The 17,243-nt window shown below is 37.1% G+C and overlaps 2 protein-coding genes and 1 pseudogene across 3 annotated transcripts; all 3 read right to left on the bottom strand.

The window, feature by feature from the left end:
- Window positions 1–1,973: 1,973 nt before the first annotated feature.
- LOC143560317 (dynamin-related protein 5A-like) lies at window positions 1,974–5,986 on the bottom strand. The gene is made up of 8 exons (XM_077048643.1): window positions 5,595–5,986; window positions 4,558–4,749; window positions 4,277–4,483; window positions 3,770–4,198; window positions 3,456–3,683; window positions 3,182–3,377; window positions 2,546–3,092; window positions 1,974–2,463 (listed from the first exon to the last, which is right to left on the bottom strand). The coding sequence occupies exons 1-8, from the start codon at window positions 5,964–5,966 to the stop codon at window positions 2,277–2,279; spliced, it is 2,358 nt and encodes a 785-aa protein (XP_076904758.1). The 5' UTR covers window positions 5,967–5,986; the 3' UTR covers window positions 1,974–2,276.
- Window positions 5,987–7,461: 1,475 nt separating this feature from the next.
- LOC143560283 (palmitoyl-monogalactosyldiacylglycerol delta-7 desaturase, chloroplastic-like) lies at window positions 7,462–9,684 on the bottom strand. Its single transcript, XM_077048614.1, has 5 exons — window positions 9,274–9,684; window positions 9,059–9,199; window positions 8,102–8,242; window positions 7,893–7,999; window positions 7,462–7,821 (listed from the first exon to the last, which is right to left on the bottom strand). The coding sequence occupies exons 1-5, from the start codon at window positions 9,667–9,669 to the stop codon at window positions 7,617–7,619; spliced, it is 990 nt and encodes a 329-aa protein (XP_076904729.1). The 5' UTR covers window positions 9,670–9,684; the 3' UTR covers window positions 7,462–7,616.
- A 4,296-nt stretch (window positions 9,685–13,980) lies between these two features.
- On the bottom strand, window positions 13,981–16,036 carry LOC143560282 (palmitoyl-monogalactosyldiacylglycerol delta-7 desaturase, chloroplastic-like; annotated as a pseudogene). Its single transcript, XR_013140093.1, has 5 exons — window positions 15,554–16,036; window positions 15,340–15,479; window positions 14,901–15,041; window positions 14,711–14,817; window positions 13,981–14,645 (listed from the first exon to the last, which is right to left on the bottom strand). The product of XR_013140093.1 is annotated as a palmitoyl-monogalactosyldiacylglycerol delta-7 desaturase, chloroplastic-like (transcript).
- Between the last annotated feature and the right edge of the window lie 1,207 nt (window positions 16,037–17,243).

The raw sequence follows: 17,243 nt of genomic DNA, 5'->3' as shown, positions 1-17,243 counted from the left end.
ACTACAGGAACAAAAACCGCAGTTTACTCAACTTTATCAGGTTTTTAATGCCCCATTACCAATTCAACCTTTAGACCATTTGGTGTGGATGCTGATTTACTGAAGAAGCGCTGACGTGGCCATTGGGGCTGGTGTCAAACACCGCCCCACATATTGATGCCGCTCATCAATAAAGGAATTGGGGTTTTTTTCCATGGATAAACACCGCCCAAATCCTTAAAAAACATTTTTTTTTCAAAATAACCGTTGTACAATGGTTTGATTTCCACGTATGAAAGATGTTTATGGAATGGTAGACCATATATCAAGGGATTGATAGGTCCACATGGCTCACTCTTATGTTGCCTTTCTGTTTTTTTATTTTTATTTTGGTAGCACCGTTATCGTTGATAACGACCCAATTCTATATTAAGTTATTAACAATGTAGCAATGTCGATAGCTACCGAACTTGCGTCGGTTCGACGCCGCCAAGCACATTTTTTTAACCTTAGATGTTGTCTAATTCGTGTTGGTTTGCTGCTACAGCACACACATTTTTTTTTGTTTTAAATATGCTAATATGTTGTATATGAGTGATGACGATTTTTTTTTCTGGTGGCGTAATCGGGTATCGACTGATTTCGCATCGACATTGCAGTGTGCAGGTTATGTCACGATGCCTATCAAATTCGCATCGCCGCATCGGCACGCCGCTGTAACGTTCGAGCATATATATATATATTAAGTTAATTTGTTGTTTTTGGATGTTGACGAATTTGCTTTTTTTTATTTTCTGAATTTTTTGAACTGTAACCCAATACTAAACGAGTTCGCATTCTGCCACCGTGTGGGGTTTCGTTTGCTTTATTACAAGCTAAACATAGAAGATACAAGTCTACCTGGTTATTTTATTACTATTAAACGTAAAGGTCGGTGCGACAAGATTGTTTATGATTTTTATAGTTTTTTTTGTTTTCCTTTTGTTTTGCAAGATATGTGATATATGCTTTTTTATTTTTCAAATGTTGTTTATATCGTAACGAACATAAACTATATTGACTGAATTCGCGTTGACTCGCCACCGTAAAACTTGGGTTTTATCAACATTGTTTATACTGCAACGAGCATAACTGATTTTGACCGAAATCGAGTCGATTCGCCTCCGTAATGCTCGTGTTTTATCAATACCAAGGTTTTACCAACAACGCTCGGGTTTTACCAAATCTCGGTTTTACTGACAACGCTCAGGTTTTACCATTGCCCCGGGTTTACCGACCGAATAAACATCGTTTTAAATATTTTAATCTTTCTATTATTCTATATGTTTTGAGTTTAATCATGGTAGCGTAACGAACGTAACCTATACCGACTGAATATGCCTCGAATGGCCGCCAAAATGTCCGGGTTTTACCAACCAAATCGATGTCGTTTATAATATGTTAATTTTTATATTTTTAAAAAATAAGTTATATGGGTGCCGCTACTTTTGAAAAAATATGTTGACGGAGTTATTTTTTAGGTTTAGTTTCTGTACCGTAAGGAATGTAGCTGACACCGACCGAATTCGCAATGATTTGCCACTGCAACGCCTGAGTTTTATAGACCGAATTCACTGCACAACTTGTGAGGGGAAATCTCTAGTTATTTCTTAAACCCCCCACACCCCCAACCGATTCGTTTCTTGCAGCCGAATGCTAGACTTTTTTTCGTTATCATTATTACTTTAAAGTTAACGGGCATTTTTAAGCAAATACGCACATCTTTGTAATTAACAGTATTCAATTCAATGCACTTCTGTTTAACTTTGATTATTACAACAGTTGTATTAATGTGGTTGCAGACTTGCAGCACAGAATTTGTTAGAACTAATATTATTGTTGCAGCCTTGCACATCTAGCACCATAAGTTGAAGCCCATATTCTCAGTGTCAAGCCACCTCTCCACATGCAAACAACAAATTCTACATGAACCAGTACAAGTATATACTATACAGAGTATGTAATATTCGTCAACAGGCGCATACGCTGAAAACATGTAGCTTAATAAACTGAAGAACAAGAGCAACTTATCCACAAACACAAAACAAACTGTATATGAAACACAAACAGCAGAATCAATCAAGATATGCATGCATTATTATTCTTTTGCTCACTAGGAGAACGCAATTTCTCGCATGACAGGAGAATCAATCGATATATGTATGTAATATGAACCAACTTGTACATAGGAAAATCAAGATACGTTTGCATGAAATATGAGCCAAATATTCATTTGCTTATGAGATGAAAACAATTTCTCACAGGGACGTTGCGACTGACTTAAACTCAGTCAAACAGGAACGTAATATCATCTGGCGCTTCAGAAGAGACTCCCTTTCACTCTGAAGAATGTCAATCGCTCCAGGCGTAACGAACATATCCATGAATTTCTCATCTTTTACAGCAAACAAGTCCACTCCCAGTGCTACCATCAGACCTTCCTGACTGAAAAACACCAAAAGTAATATATATAAGTTTCAACATCGTTATAAGAAATTGGTTTCATTTCAGAAACAAACACATATACCATGGGGTTATGAATCCTGAATTCAAAGCTGTAGTCACACTCCGTTCAACCAGAACTTCACGAATCCGTGCAAAATGCTGTGCAGCTAATGAGCATATCTGGTCGTAGGTTGACCCTGGTTGTGAACCCTTTTGATTACCCAACATTTTGCTGTCACCTGGCATTCTGGGATGACGTTTTCTTGCTCCACCTTCAATGAAGTTTCCTTGTTCCCTTGCTCGGTCAGGTGATAGTTTATCAGCTTCTCCTGCTGCTTTAAGAACCCTCCCAGGTGTTGTGTCCTGATTATTATTCACTGGAGGTATGTTTTCTTGATCTGAAAGATCAAGGCATGATGTCTGGTAACCAGAACTAGAGTTTGGGCCTGACCCATACAAGAGATCAGTCTCATAGCACACTAGAGAATACGGGCTTGTTATCGAATCCAAGTGTTGTCGAACGAGTTGCTTGCGCTGTTTTACAAGATCCCTTATGAAACAATTGTAAGAACGCCTTAAGGCAGCATGAAAACCGACATATCCATCCATATCCCCAGTTTTCTTCCCATCTGTAAACCAAAACACAAGTTTTCTTTTGGATTTTAATCACTCATTTGTATAGATACTAGTATGTATGAAATAGCATTAAAGCTCTTACCTTCAAAGTGAAGGTGTTGATTTTTCTCCATGGCAAGATCAAAGAGGTTACTTAACACATAAGCAAGTCGTTCACAAGCAGTATCAAGAAGTGGCGCAAGCCATGATTTGGCAGCAGCTCGGGCAATCTCTGCAGCAGCCTCTGCAATTCCCCTTCCACCTCCTCTGCCAGCATGTGCAAGTGTTATATTTGACATCTGTCAAAAAGATGAGTCAGCCCAACTTGTTTGTTATAAGACAACTATTCAAGTACATTCATGATGTTATGATATTACCTTCTCCCTTGAAACAGTAGGGTATTCAACTGAATAAGCAGCACATCTAAATTCATGCATAACTCTTTCAAAAGCAGCACCACCATAAAGGCGTAAGGTGGAATTTGGTGGTTTTATATCAGAAATTTCTCCAGGCCAACTCCCCATACCACTTTCTGATTTCTCTTCGGCTGTTGTTTTTCCCCATTGCTCAGGGTCAGGATCTGCAGATCCGTCTATCAATGCTCCCTTCAGCATTTTAGAAAACAATCTCATTAAATCCAAATACTAATCAATTGCTCTTGAATTAAGAATGATGAATAAAGAATTCATACCACATGGTTGCAGATGGAGGATGCAAACAACATTGAAGATCTTCTGAGGTAAGCAACATCAGAAGTTGCTTGTATTTTGGAGTCCAAGATGTTTAGCTGAGCAGTGACTTCACTACAACGTTGTTCAAGCAAAGCTAATATTGCAGGTGTAGCTTCTTTATACCTCCTGTGAAGCTCAGATTCCAGATAATCTTTCAGACGACCAAAACCTATGTGGGATTTGTATTTTTCTTCATCATATCCGCCTTTAACATTTTCTTTCAGATGGCGTATAACATCTGAATCCACTTGAGATATTTGCTTCCTGAATTCATCATTTGAAACTGCAGTTCTTTCTTTTGGTAGAGCCACAAAGAAAGGTTGTGTGTTCTCTCCAAGGTAGCCACTTGCACTCAGGTATCGATCAACTTCCCACCGTTCAGTAAATTCCTGCAGAAATAAAACCAAGAAAGATAACCATTAAATGCTTTATTTTTCAAGTAGTTTTAGATTAAATTATTTATGTACCTTAAGCCGGTTATCAAACTTGGAGACAACAATTAACGTTCTTCGAAAGGATGGATCAATGTCACGAATGGCATCCAACCACAAAGACGAGCACCACTCCACACTATTTTGTTGGAGGAATAAAAGGATGCGATTAGGTGGACTAGCTAACGATATCACCATTGAGAGAATTTCTTCTGGTGTGCTTTCTGGTTCACCCTTTTTAGCCTATTAAATATGGTTCAGATTATTATAAACATGGCCCTTTTCTCAAAACAAAAGCTGAGTTTCGTATAAACTACCTTGAGAACAAATTCTGGAGTATCGATAATGGTGAGATTGGGACAATGAGCATACTCAACTCTCATTACAATCGGCTTATAAGAGACTGCAGTTTTAGTCTTCTTTAACATTGCATCAGTTCTTGATTTGATGGTATCAGCAATTGCTGATGATGATACAATGGGACTTCCATATTCCTCAGAATCCTCTTCCTGACATGTTACTTTCAAACTTCAGTATCATTCATATACACACAAAAAAATAACCGCTAAAACTCTTATTTGAAGAGGAAAACATTAGTTTCTACACAGTTTCCCAATCCTCGTGATTTAACCATTTGAAACTCATGCAGCACTAACAAGATTTTATCCGATTCTGCATCATTATTCAAAAGAGGAACTGACCTAATTACAACTTCTCTGTATGATAAAAAAATTTCAGAAACTCTAAACCCTGACTAGGCAGCAATGAGTGATGAAATTCAATTCTATATGATTATTTTCAAGAAGAACAGAATAATGTCCAAAGCCTAAAATCAGCATGTTAAATTCTTACCAAAGCCTCATGAATCAACCAATTGAAACTCATTTAACAGTAACAGAATAATATCCAAAATTGAGCAACAATCACCAATAATATTCAGAACCTATAAACCCTAACTAAGCAGCAATATATTCAATTCTGTATTATTGTATAATTATTTAAAAGAGGAAGTGACCTAATTACACCTTTTCTGTATGCCAAAAAAAAATTCAGAATAACAGTTTAAAATATTTGTTAGTGGAACTGACTTGAAATCAGAGTGTTAAATTCAATAATAACATATTAACTTCTTACCAAAGCCTCATGAATCAACCAATTGTCACTCTTCTAACACTCACAGAATAATATCCAAATTTCAGCAATAATAAGTTAATCACACTAATACTAAACCATAACTACAGCTCCATGATCAATAATATTCAGAAACTATAAGCCCTAACTAAGCAGCAACAAATTCAATTAAGTGATTAACTACTACTCGTATTATATACAATCATTCAAATAATGAATTGACCTGAAATCGGCATATAGGATCAAGAGCAGTAGGATCATGAACCATCTGGAGAATAAGCGGACGGCATGTTCCCATCTCCACCTCACGTACATTGAACTGGAATCCGAGAAGAGCTTCGAGAAGCGAGCTTTTGCCATCGGATTGGCCTCCGAGTGCGACGATCTCAGGAATCGGAAGCTTTTCGCCGAATGCGACCGCAGCAGACTGAAGGCGGTTGTAGGCGTCAAAGCGAGACTTGGAGAAAGAAGAGGAGTCAGTAGTGTGGTGGTGGTGGTGGTGGTTTAGTGATACCGGAGAAGAAGAAGTAGAGAAGGTATCGGTGGTGGTTGAGTATGCAGTTGGTGGTTTCATGAACACGCCGGTGGACGCCATTGTTGATCGAGTAAGGTTCAATTCAGAGTTTAAAAATGGTGGTGGTACGTAGTTATTTAGTTAGTTATGGAGTTTGTTAGTGGAGTAACTGGAAGTGGTTATATTATATAACCGTTTGAAGAAACAAGTTAGTTATAAAAAGTTGGTGAGACTTTGAGAGAGGTATAGTTATAGTTGGCTCACGTGTAATGGATCGAACGGGTTTAGGGCTTTTGAAGCCCACATTGAGTCTGACACATCTCGGCTCGGTACATGGTTAATGGATCGATGCGTAATGGGCCGAACGGGTTTAGGGTTATTCGGCTAAACATGTAAATAGATCAGTAGGGCTGCCACTTTTATTGGAAACCCGTCATGGGAAAACCCAAATCTATAAAATGGTTGTTGCTCCAAACCTCTTACTTGAGATGTTCTCTGCACTGTAACAAAAACGTGTGATCAGGCGGTTGTGCAATGTAATTAATGAATTGTGTGAACAAAATTATATACGTCACCCTTTAATATGCACATCAGCATGTCTGCTAGTTCATGTGGGTTGTATGACGTTTATACAACTCATATGACTTTTGCAAACTTTATGCATGTTACATCATACGATATGACATAGCTTTCACAACATACGGGTCATACCGTCACATCAATAAAATTTCGTCACTATTCAAAGGGAAAAATGTGATTATTATCAATGTGAAGATTCTATCTTATACCCGATGAAGAAGAAATATTGCAAAACTTCAACACGTAATTATGAAGATATCCACAGCAAAGTCTATAGTTGTGAGGTTTAATACGTTAAGTATGGCATTAGATTATTATTATTACTACTTATCATACTAGTACTTAGTTATATTTCAATTATTCTAGTTGTTGTCTTAAACTTTAACACCTCTATATGTTCTAAAGATTTGGTTTTCGCACGAGTTTCTCTAAAGGAAATTAATGAAATTTGTTAAGGAATTTGACTTGTAATAATAGATCTATGAAAGGGTTTTGAATTTTACTTGTAATCATAAAGGAACTAGAATCTATCATTAAATTGTTACCATCTGTCTCTCGCCATCATCTACGCCCTAGCAAAACTACCACCACAACCACCACCTCTTGATTGTTGGCCGACCAACAACTGTTGATGATGGCAACCACACCGCCCCCTACTATATTAATGCGTTAATTAGAAACGTCATTCCATTAACCGAGTAAAACATTAGAATGAGTCAAACAAAATACAAAAACGTCAATAGTATGTTTATGAAAACCCTTTGTTCTTTTTACACCTAGGCCGCTCTTCTAAGTCTTCCAGGATAGTCGTGTAACAAAACATACGCCTGAGTAAAAGTTTTACTCAGTGCGCCGACAACAACTATACAATATACAATACTTAACAATATATCTTAATATCATACGCAACAAAAAAGGTCGCTTAGTGGCACTTGTTTTTTATTACATTTAAATTTTGTGCCACTATTTAGGTTTCAAAGATACTACTTTATGTATATCATATACAGTACATCACAGTGATTTTATTAACAACCGTACAACTTTAAACACACAAGGATTTGCCACAAGCCAAGTATTGTTACTATTATATTTATTCCCTATGTATAATTAAATTTGTCTTCTCATGGTTTTCACTTTTCAGGGCCATATAGATCAAGTCTTGGGAGGGAAAGCCATTCTTTGAATATGAGCTGGAATTGGTAGCTTGACATCAATAGCCAACCCAATAATCTCGAGAAGACGGATCATATACCATGTCATATCTATCTGCCACCATTGTAAGCCATGTCTAGCCGAGTATCCAAATGCGTGATGGTTGTTGTGCCATCCTTCTCCAAATGACAGTATCCCCACCCACCTATTCAATTACATGTTCATCGATATATATTACTATTATAGTCATCGATGAACAAAACCACATATACTTACCAATTGTTACGAGAAAGATCACCAGTGTCCCATGCTAGGTTTCCCCAAATATGACAGGCGGAGTTCACTAGCCATGTAATGTGATATACCCACACTATCCTTAATCCCTGTTTTCAAACATACATAGCAATAACGAACATACATATATCGCTCTAATTTCTATGGTGTTATGATTTTAAATTCGAAGTAAAAGCATATAAGTATCCTACCATTACCCATACGATAAAGGGTAGTCCCCCAAGTGCATATAGAAAAAAGGCTAGGGCAATTGGGTGTATAACGTAAGTTGTTCGAAGAAATATATAAAATGCTTGTCGTTCCATATCTCTGACATTGCTTTGTTCTCCACACTATAACAAAAACGTGTGAGGTGGGTAATTAAATGTCTATAGTTAGAAATTCGCTCAAAGAAATTAAATACGCCATATTGTTACATCAGACACTTTCGGTAAAGTTATTAGATATAAATAAACCAATATGAGAGCTTATATAACACCTTATATGATGGCCATTTGAACATTTCGTCTTATCATAGGAAATTCATGATATGACGAAAAAGTTATACGTACCGTATCACTTGTCAAATGCCAAATATATATGGATGCTATGTCACTAGTGTGCGTGTAACTTTGTACTTACGGACCTTATCCTTTTATAAGGGAAAATTTTCACAATGTCCCTTTTATATAGAGAAATTCCGTTTAGGTCATAATAAATCAATAGTTCCAGACATGTCCTATCCAAACATGTCATCAGCGAGACAGCGACGTGTTTTTAAGGCGGGATGACGTGTTGACCAATAAGTAGACGTCACGTGTCATCAATAACTCACTGGATGACTTGTTTTCCTTAACAAAACTCGTCTGGATGATTTGTTTGGGGCCAACTGACATTATTTGATTAGAGAACAAACGTGCCACGCGAGTAGAAAAAAACGGAGGCAGTGACAACGTGTTTGAAGAAGACATTTCTGGAACTTTTGATTTGTGAGTACATAAGTGAAATCTAACTTTAAAATAGACAACTGGGAATTCTCCTTTTTATAACGGTGTAGTCAAAAACAACCAACTCATATGTAAAAGACGATACGACAAAAATGTTATAGGTACCGTATAACTTTTTCAAATGTCGATTTAAACAAACAACCATCTCCTTTTTGTCCTTACCTTTTTTATGATGATCTCCCCATCAAACAACCAACTCATGTGACTAAACCAGAATCCTTCGATCGGACTATGAGGATCTCTCTCAGAATCACAATACTTATGATGATACCGATGCTTGCTCACCCAATCGATCGGGTTCCCCTACATAATTTATCTTTTACAATAACCAAAAACTAATCTCTTGAATATTGGAAACATAACATATTAATATTTACCTGAAGAGCTTGAACACCACAATATGCAAATGTGTACTCAAGCCATTTGGGAAGCTTAAAACTTTTATGTGACAAATTTCTATGAAACGAGAGAGTAATACCAAGAAGTCCAGTCACCACATACAACCCAACTGCCACCCATAAAGCTCTCCAATTGAACGTAAACGGAGCCATAACACATAGCAAGTGCATCGCAGCCACTGCTACCGCGGTCACTATGTCCCCAGCATTCCATTTTCTACCTCTAAACGCCTCCCTTGGCTGTGTCACCACCACGTCTGAGAACATAATTTTTCCCTTTCCATCACTTCCTACAACTTGCGATGCGTGTCTTCGCGATAATTTTGGATTTTGAATGAATTTGGTGGTAAGAGGTGGCAGTGTTGTTGATTCCATTGGTGATTCTTATCAATGTAAACTTGTAAAGAGTCTCTTTTATATTCGAAAAGGAAAATTGCAAAACTTCAACGTACACGAAATCCACGTGGCGAAGTTTCTATGGACATAATTTTACTATTATTTTTTAGTGTTACCTACCTATGTTTTGGAATTAACTTAGGAAAAAAGTGGCGAAACATAATTGTTTATTTGGAGGGTCGTCATAAGATTATTTTTTTAACTTAGTATAACGCGTATCTATATTGAAACCGAACCGAAAACTTAGTTCAGTGGAGATTTTTAAGATGGCTTTGGAATAGTTGGAAAGTCGCCGGCATCATCAAGATTTATGGAAATGGTGAGGAGGGGTTGACGTCGATGGTGGCATTCGGTTTCCTTGTTAAACCAAAGTGTATTGAATAATTGGCTCATATTTTTTAATAGTATTTGAATCACCACAAATACCCGAGTGAGCCTTCTTGAGACGAGATATCAATTATCCATAATAATTTTGAAGCTCCATGTCTGACTCATTCAAGAACACCACCAAGAAGGAAACTTATCACTATGGGAAAATCCCCATGAATCAGGTTTCGAACATTAGACCTCAAGGATCCCAAGCCTTAACCATCACCCATGCCATTAATTGTATATGCTTTTACTTCAAACCGTCGGCGATTAAAAGAGAGTAGGTTAAATTTTGGTCAATAATCTCAAGCTTAATAAATTTCTTTTCATTAAATCAAAAGCATACTTCAAAGCCAATTAAACTCAATTTAGTTCGTGTAATATACGTTAATTTCAAAATATAATATCAATAACTTAACAGAATTTCCTTTATAATCTTTGCAGAATTATAATTTTTAAATGTGTTTAAACTCATTATTCAAATTTGGTCTAAAAACTATTGTTTTATTATAATTTTCATTCTTAGTTCAAAATAGCTTATAAGCACTTATGGTTAATGAAGAAACGTGGATCTACTCACTGGTAGCAGATCTACTTTCCTCGGGTTTTGATTGTACTATTTCACCGATGGTTCTTCTGGATCTGTGTTCTTCCACCTACAAAATGAACAACGCCGTTAACTTACCCCTCAGAAAGGGACAGAGGGGTCCTCTTTGGGGTAACCCTCCGGCGTGAGAATAAGTATATGTAGGAGAAGATAATAATGTGAGAGTAAGGGAATCTGGAGAGTATTGCTTAATAGCTGAATACTGTATGATTGTGTGACTGTGTTTTTGTGTCCCTTTCCTTTTGGAGTTGATGCTGTATTTATAGTGCTAGGGTTTCCACTGATTGAGCTGGGACCAAATTAGGGTTTTGTTGGCCTCCTCCAATCGATTTGCGCCACGTGTCCTTGGAGACACCTGGTGCTTTTTCATTGGTTATAATCACGTGGTAACCCATGAGTCATGCTGAGCTGTCCACCTTTCATTTAGCAGCTGTCAACAACAGCATATCATTATTCCTTAAAAAGATGCCTTCTGGAAGGTTGTCTGACGTGCACAATCAAGGTTGCCCTAATCCTGATTTGGATAAGGACGAGGTTGATTATGTGCATGTGTGATATGCGCCCATCCCGAGGATGCGCGAGGTCTTCTCTTTATTCTCACGCGCAGATATTTCATGCGCAGATGTGATACGCACAAGCATGTAATACACGTCACGCGCGGATGCCCCACGCGCAGCTGCGCCATGCGCAACTGTGATATGGGTGGGCATGTATGATGCGCGAGTATGTGATATGCGCCGCGCGCGGATGCGCCACGCACGATGTGATATGCATAAGCATATATGATGCGTGAGCATGTGATACGCGCGAGCATATGTGATGCATGAGCATATGTGATGCTTGAGCATATGTGATATGCGCAAGCATGTGATGCTTGAGCATATGCGATATGCGCTGTGCGCATAAGTTTTGACTTTGTGCCTTGATAATATCTTTGATTTCTAATGTCTTGTATATATCTTGTGGGTTGACCCGCCCCGCTCGATGTTGAGGCGGGTACATACCTCTTCAGTTAATATCATGGTGTTATAATAGTATCCCTCTAAAAGAATACATATTCCTGAAATTACTATTTGCTAATTGCATTCACATTGAAACCTCCAAATCCAAAAATTGTATATAATATAAAAAAAATAGAGAAAAACAACAAAAACACCACTACACTGAAACTTTTATTAATATATAAAAGTTTATTGAAAACTAAAATACACCTGTATATTTAGAGGCTCATATTCAAGCATCTATATCTTTCTTTCGGTGTATAAAAGGAGAAAAAATAATGAAATATATGTTGGGAAGTACAATAAACATAAAGTTAGCTAGAGATGGATACTCTAATGGTGTATGTTCTAGAAAAATTAACAAATAATGGAGAAGTGAAAGCTAATAATTCAAGTTTGAAGCTAGTTCTATTTTTCAAATTTGGATAACTTATAGATTAGGAGGGGATTATGCTAGTAAGGAAATTAATTGTTTTAAAGGTCTATTAATCAAGAACCTATATATAATTAGCCATTTATATTTTTAAATATAATTTGGCCGGTAACGGAGATTCGGAGAAGACGAGCCTATCAATTTAGTTCAATCAAGTTTGTGGGCGGCTTGAGAATTTTAGGCATTGAAAACGTTGATCCAAATAGCATTTAATGATGAAGATGATGTTAAGTTAGAAGATAATATCTGAACTCAATGTTACCCATTAACTCACGTATCCTTTTTTTAGGCTTATATGTTTTCATAAAGAAGAAGTCTAAGCTCTGATAACATTGACTATAACATCTGCTCCAACTTAAAGCTAAAGTATCACTTATATAATAATCAAAATTCAAAACGTCACTAATTGAATAAAGTACCAAAAATCATTATTACGTTCATCAAATCCCTGTCATTTTTATCTCTCAAGCCATTTCCTTAAGTCTTCCTAAGTTCTTGGATATTTGTGTAACTATACGCATATAAGACCATTCGTAGTGGCAAAGTTTTGGGTGATGTTTTAACCTAAAATGTCAGGGAACACCACCCAGACATTTTGGGCCCGACATTTTTGTACAAAACGTTGGAGAGGGGGAGAGTTATACAGTCAAGTTTTTTCCCTTTTTATATACTTTTGTTTATATTAAAAAATTGATAATTGTATGATGATTGAAAGAGAGTTATAGAGTATTTTATCACTACACTTATTAATTACTGACTGAGATGTCACGTGTAACTCAACGTGTTTATATGAAAAGTTTTGACTGGACGTGGTTTTAAAGGAATACATATACCTAAGTCAAGTGGGTTTAATCAACAACCCGACAATAACTTTACAATATACAAAAGTTAACATTATTATATAATACAATTTAGAAGTTTGGTGCAGCAAGTTCCCGACAGGGCTACTTTGCGGCACCTTACTGGTCCTTTTTGGTTTGTTTAAGTTGCGGTTCAACCGAATGTCAATTTTATATATTGTTTTAGTTTTGGTATCGTAACGAACGTGATGGGGACCAACCGAATTCGAGTAGACTCAACGCGTTTTGTTTTAGTTCCAGTACCGTAACAAACATGACGAAAACCGATCGACTGTCGAATTTGTTTTCTTTTGTTTTTAGTTCCAGCATCATATCTAACGTGACAAAAACCAACCGAATTTGCGTCGACTCACTGCCTCGACGCCCGGATTGACAATGATCTGGTGTTACTAACGCCCGATTTTTACCGGCCGACGCTACCCCATTGGTCCACCTCAAGTTTTATTATATTTTGTTTTTGTTTTGGTTTTAGTTCCGATACAATAACACATGTAAACAAAACAGATAGAATTCATGTCGACTTACATTCTCAACACTTGCGACCAACAAAAACTAGTTGATTTTAACCTGCGTATTGTAGTGAGATGTGATGAAAAATCGGTCGGTATCGATTAAGCCTGAGCGTTATGGCTGAGGCACGATGAAAACTCATTTAGTATTGGCTCGGTTCATTATAGTAATAATATAAATAAAAATCAAAGTTAACTATTAATCTTGTTAATTACTTAGTTCAAGTTTGTGAACGATTTAACAAAATTGTTAAACCTAGAGGATTAAAATTGTCAAATGAATAAAGTTGTAAGAAACCAAAGATAAAAGGAATGCACCATAAAGGATTCGAACCCACGCCATCTCAAACCTTAAGATCAAACCAACACCACATCAGCCATCCCATTTAGGTGGACAGAATGGGTTCGGTATGGGTTTGGTGTCGACTGGAGCACCGCCCATCTCGGTACTAAACAAAAATGACCCGGATAGGGGTGGCCACACCGATCATCCCAAAGCTGCAATGGCTCAAGCTCGTCGACCCTTCATTGACCTACCTTTGCAAGAAAATTCACATTTTGGTTCAACAAAATTCACATTTTGGTTCCTTTACCGCCTAAGTTGAAGGCTAACTTTCTTTCTTTTTTTCTATTTCTTTTTCTATGTCTCGCGCTTTGCATATTAGGACACTTTCAACATTTCCTTTAAAATAGTCACACACTTGGATGATTTCAATGGTTAAAAACCAAAATAAGACACTAAAGTTATACTACAAGATCTTAAACTAAACTTAATGGTGTTCATTTCGGAACCAACAATACGTTAAGACTCACATACTACATCCGGACCCATTGCTTGATACACAAGACAGATATGTAACCGTCTATGTTTTCCTCTCCTGCTACTTCTAATCATAGTTTATACCTTACGTGCAATTCAATTAGCGGGTCTTATGATATTAGTTTACAGCATATTATCAATGCCATATATATCAAGTCTTTGGAGAGAAAGCCATTCTTTGAATATGAGCAGGGGTTGGTAGCTTAACATCAACGGCGAGCCCAATAATCTCAAGAAGACGGATCATATACCATGTCATATCTACTTGCCACCACTCTAACCCATGTCTAGCCGAGTACTCGAATGCATGATGGTTGTTGTGCCATCCTTCTCCAAATGCCAATATCCCCACCCACCTGTTCAATTACATGTTCGTCGGTTATTTTTACATTCACCCATGATCAATACCACAAATTCTTACCAATTATTGCGAGAAAGATCACCGGTGTCCCACGCTTGATGTCCCCATACATGACAAGCTGAGTTTACAAACCATGTAATGTGATACACCCACACTATCCTCACACCCTGTTTTCAAACATGCATACATTCTTCTAGTTTGTATGTTGTTATGATTTTAAATTCGAAGTAAAAGCATACAAAAATTGTACCATTCCCCATAGGATAAAGGGTAATCCCCCAATTGCATATAGAAGAAGAGCGAGAGCAATTGGATGTGCTATGTAAGTTGTTCGAAGAAAACTATAAAATGGTAGTTGCTCTAAATCTCCAACATTGCTTTGTTCTCCGCACTAAAACAAAAACATAAGGAATCAGGTAATGACTTACATACACAGCCCCCAAATATGCACACCAAAATGCATGTCACGTCATATAGGTCGTATGAGGTCATAACACTCATATGACTTTTTCAAACCATGGACCGACAGACATGTCACGTCCTTGTGACTATTAACACGATACCCTAGTATCATATCAGTTAGTTTCAATAAAACTATATAGCTTAGTACAACACTTTATACATGGCCGAATGAAATTTTCATCATATCATATGGACCATTCATACGGCTCGTATAGCTCTACACTTACCCTTTCTGTAATGGTGTCGGTATCAAACAACCAACTCATGTGACTAAACCAAAACCCTTCAAGCGGGCTATGGGGTCTCTCTCCGAATCACAATATTGATGATGATACCGATGCGTACTCACCCAATCAATCGGGTTCCCCTACAGAATTCATCGTTTATAATAACCAAAAACTAATCTCTTGAATATTGGAAACATAACATATTAATATTCACCTGAAGAGCTTGAACACCACAATATGCAAATGCATATTCAAGCCACTTGGGAAGCTTAAAACTTTTATGTGACAGATTTCTATGAAACGAGAGAGTAATACCAAGAAGTCCAGTCACCACATACAACCCTACTGCCACCCATAAAGCTCTCCAGTTGAACGTAAACGGAGCCAAAACACACAGAAAATGCATGGCTGCCACCACTCCCGCGGTCGCTATATTCATAGTATTCCATTTTCTACCCTTAAACACGTCCCTTGGCCGTTTCACCACCACGTCTGAGAACATAATTCTTCCATTTCCACCGCTTTTTGCGGCGGTATTTATAATTCGTATTGCATGTGTTCTCCTGCGGACATTGGTGGTTATGATGGTGGTTTTGTTATGTAAAACTAAAGCCCGCCGCTCGGACGGTGGGTGTTTTGGGTGTTGGTGAAGTTTTGGTAAGAATTTGGCTGTAAGAGGTATGGCTGTTGATGCCATTGCTTGATTTTTGTGTTACATTTAACTTTTAATACCGATTTTGGACGATTTTGTGACGAGAAAGATGAGGAAATCTAGTAAATGTGGCTAAACACGTAATGATAAAGAAAGCCATGTGGCGAATAAGGTGATAAGGTTGTGGCTATTTGTAGTTGATGGTTCAGATTATTATTTATGCAAAAGATCACAATAAGCCAAAAATACTTTCGTTGCACGCCACATGTGATAAGATGATCATGTTATTCTTTCTGTTGCAAGTGGTACTGATTAGGGATGAACAAATTCGGTACTGGTATAGATTGATGTCGGTACCATACCGATACGGGTACCAAAATCAATACCGATCGGTTGCAAAGTTTTGAGTTTCGGTATCGGTACCGGTACCGATATTTCCCTATTTGTTTACCTTCAATACCGGTACTGTCCCAATACCGGTACTGAACTGAAGATTTCGGTACTTGTACCGGTACTAAAAGTTTGTGATTTTCGGGACCGAGATTTTCGAGACCAAGACCAGTACGATACTGATCTCATCTATAGTACTGACTACTGAGATAAAAGTATCAAGATGAAAGTTTGAGTTGAAGATAATAAAGGACAACAAAATAAAATAAGCATGTTTGACTTGTAACTAATCAATTTATAGTAATTATTATTTTGAACTAACACTCTTATGTGAAAAGAGTATTGTTCCTATGGAACATGGTATGATAATGAGATGTCATCCATATGTTCTACGAGGAGGGGGGGGGGGGGGGGGGGGGCTAAATCTTAAAATATGGTTTATATAAGTATACGTGGTTTATATGAGTATTTATGAGTTACTAATTTGTCGTTCAAGAAATGTGAAGACATATTGATCATCTAAGATTGGTTAGATGATATCTCTACCATCATAATCTTGAGTCTCAGCATCATTTGAGAATCTAATATAAGTTATGAACTAAAGAATATATATGGTCACTAGTCTATATTCCCGTATAGCACACAGATTAAATTTAAAAAATAATAATAACAATAATATAATACTTGATTTTCAAATATTTATAGGATACTTATCGATTTGTCTTATGAGATCAAAAATTTGAGAAATTACCTTACTCGACTCAATAAATAAATGGTCATTTGTTACTAGAGTGTGATAACGTATTACACGTATTATGATAATAATTACCACATACCAATTCAACTACTGACACTTTTTGAC

This window comes from Bidens hawaiensis, unplaced genomic scaffold (genome assembly GCF_021521415.1).
Source record: "Bidens hawaiensis isolate Kalapana, Puna unplaced genomic scaffold, B.hawaiensis_p1.1 tig00020322_1, whole genome shotgun sequence".
NCBI lineage: Eukaryota > Viridiplantae > Streptophyta > Magnoliopsida > Asterales > Asteraceae > Bidens > Bidens hawaiensis.
Note: the sequence above shows the minus strand (reverse complement) of the source record. Positions and strands in the feature narration are given on the sequence as shown.

Bases quoted from the DNA above. Each gene is read 5' to 3' on its own strand.
- LOC143560317 (XM_077048643.1), bottom strand. From the start codon at position 5,966: ATGGCGTCCACCGGCGTGTTCATGAAACCACCAACTGCATACTCAACC. The intron at 4,750-5,594 runs GTCAATTCATTA...GTAACATGTCAG, and splicing joins ATCCTATATGCCGATTTCAG to GAAGAGGATTCTGAGGAATA. The intron at 3,378-3,455 runs GTAATATCATAA...TCTTTTTGACAG, and splicing joins CTACTGTTTCAAGGGAGAAG to ATGTCAAATATAACACTTGC.
- LOC143560283 (XM_077048614.1), bottom strand. From the start codon at position 9,669: ATGGAATCAACAACACTGCCACCTCTTACCACCAAATTCATTCAAAAT. The intron at 8,243-9,058 runs GTAAGGACAAAA...TTTTTGTTATAG, and splicing joins GGGAGATCATCATAAAAAAG to TGTGGAGAACAAAGCAATGT. The intron at 8,000-8,101 runs GTAGGATACTTA...GTTTGAAAACAG, and splicing joins CCTTTATCGTATGGGTAATG to GGATTAAGGATAGTGTGGGT.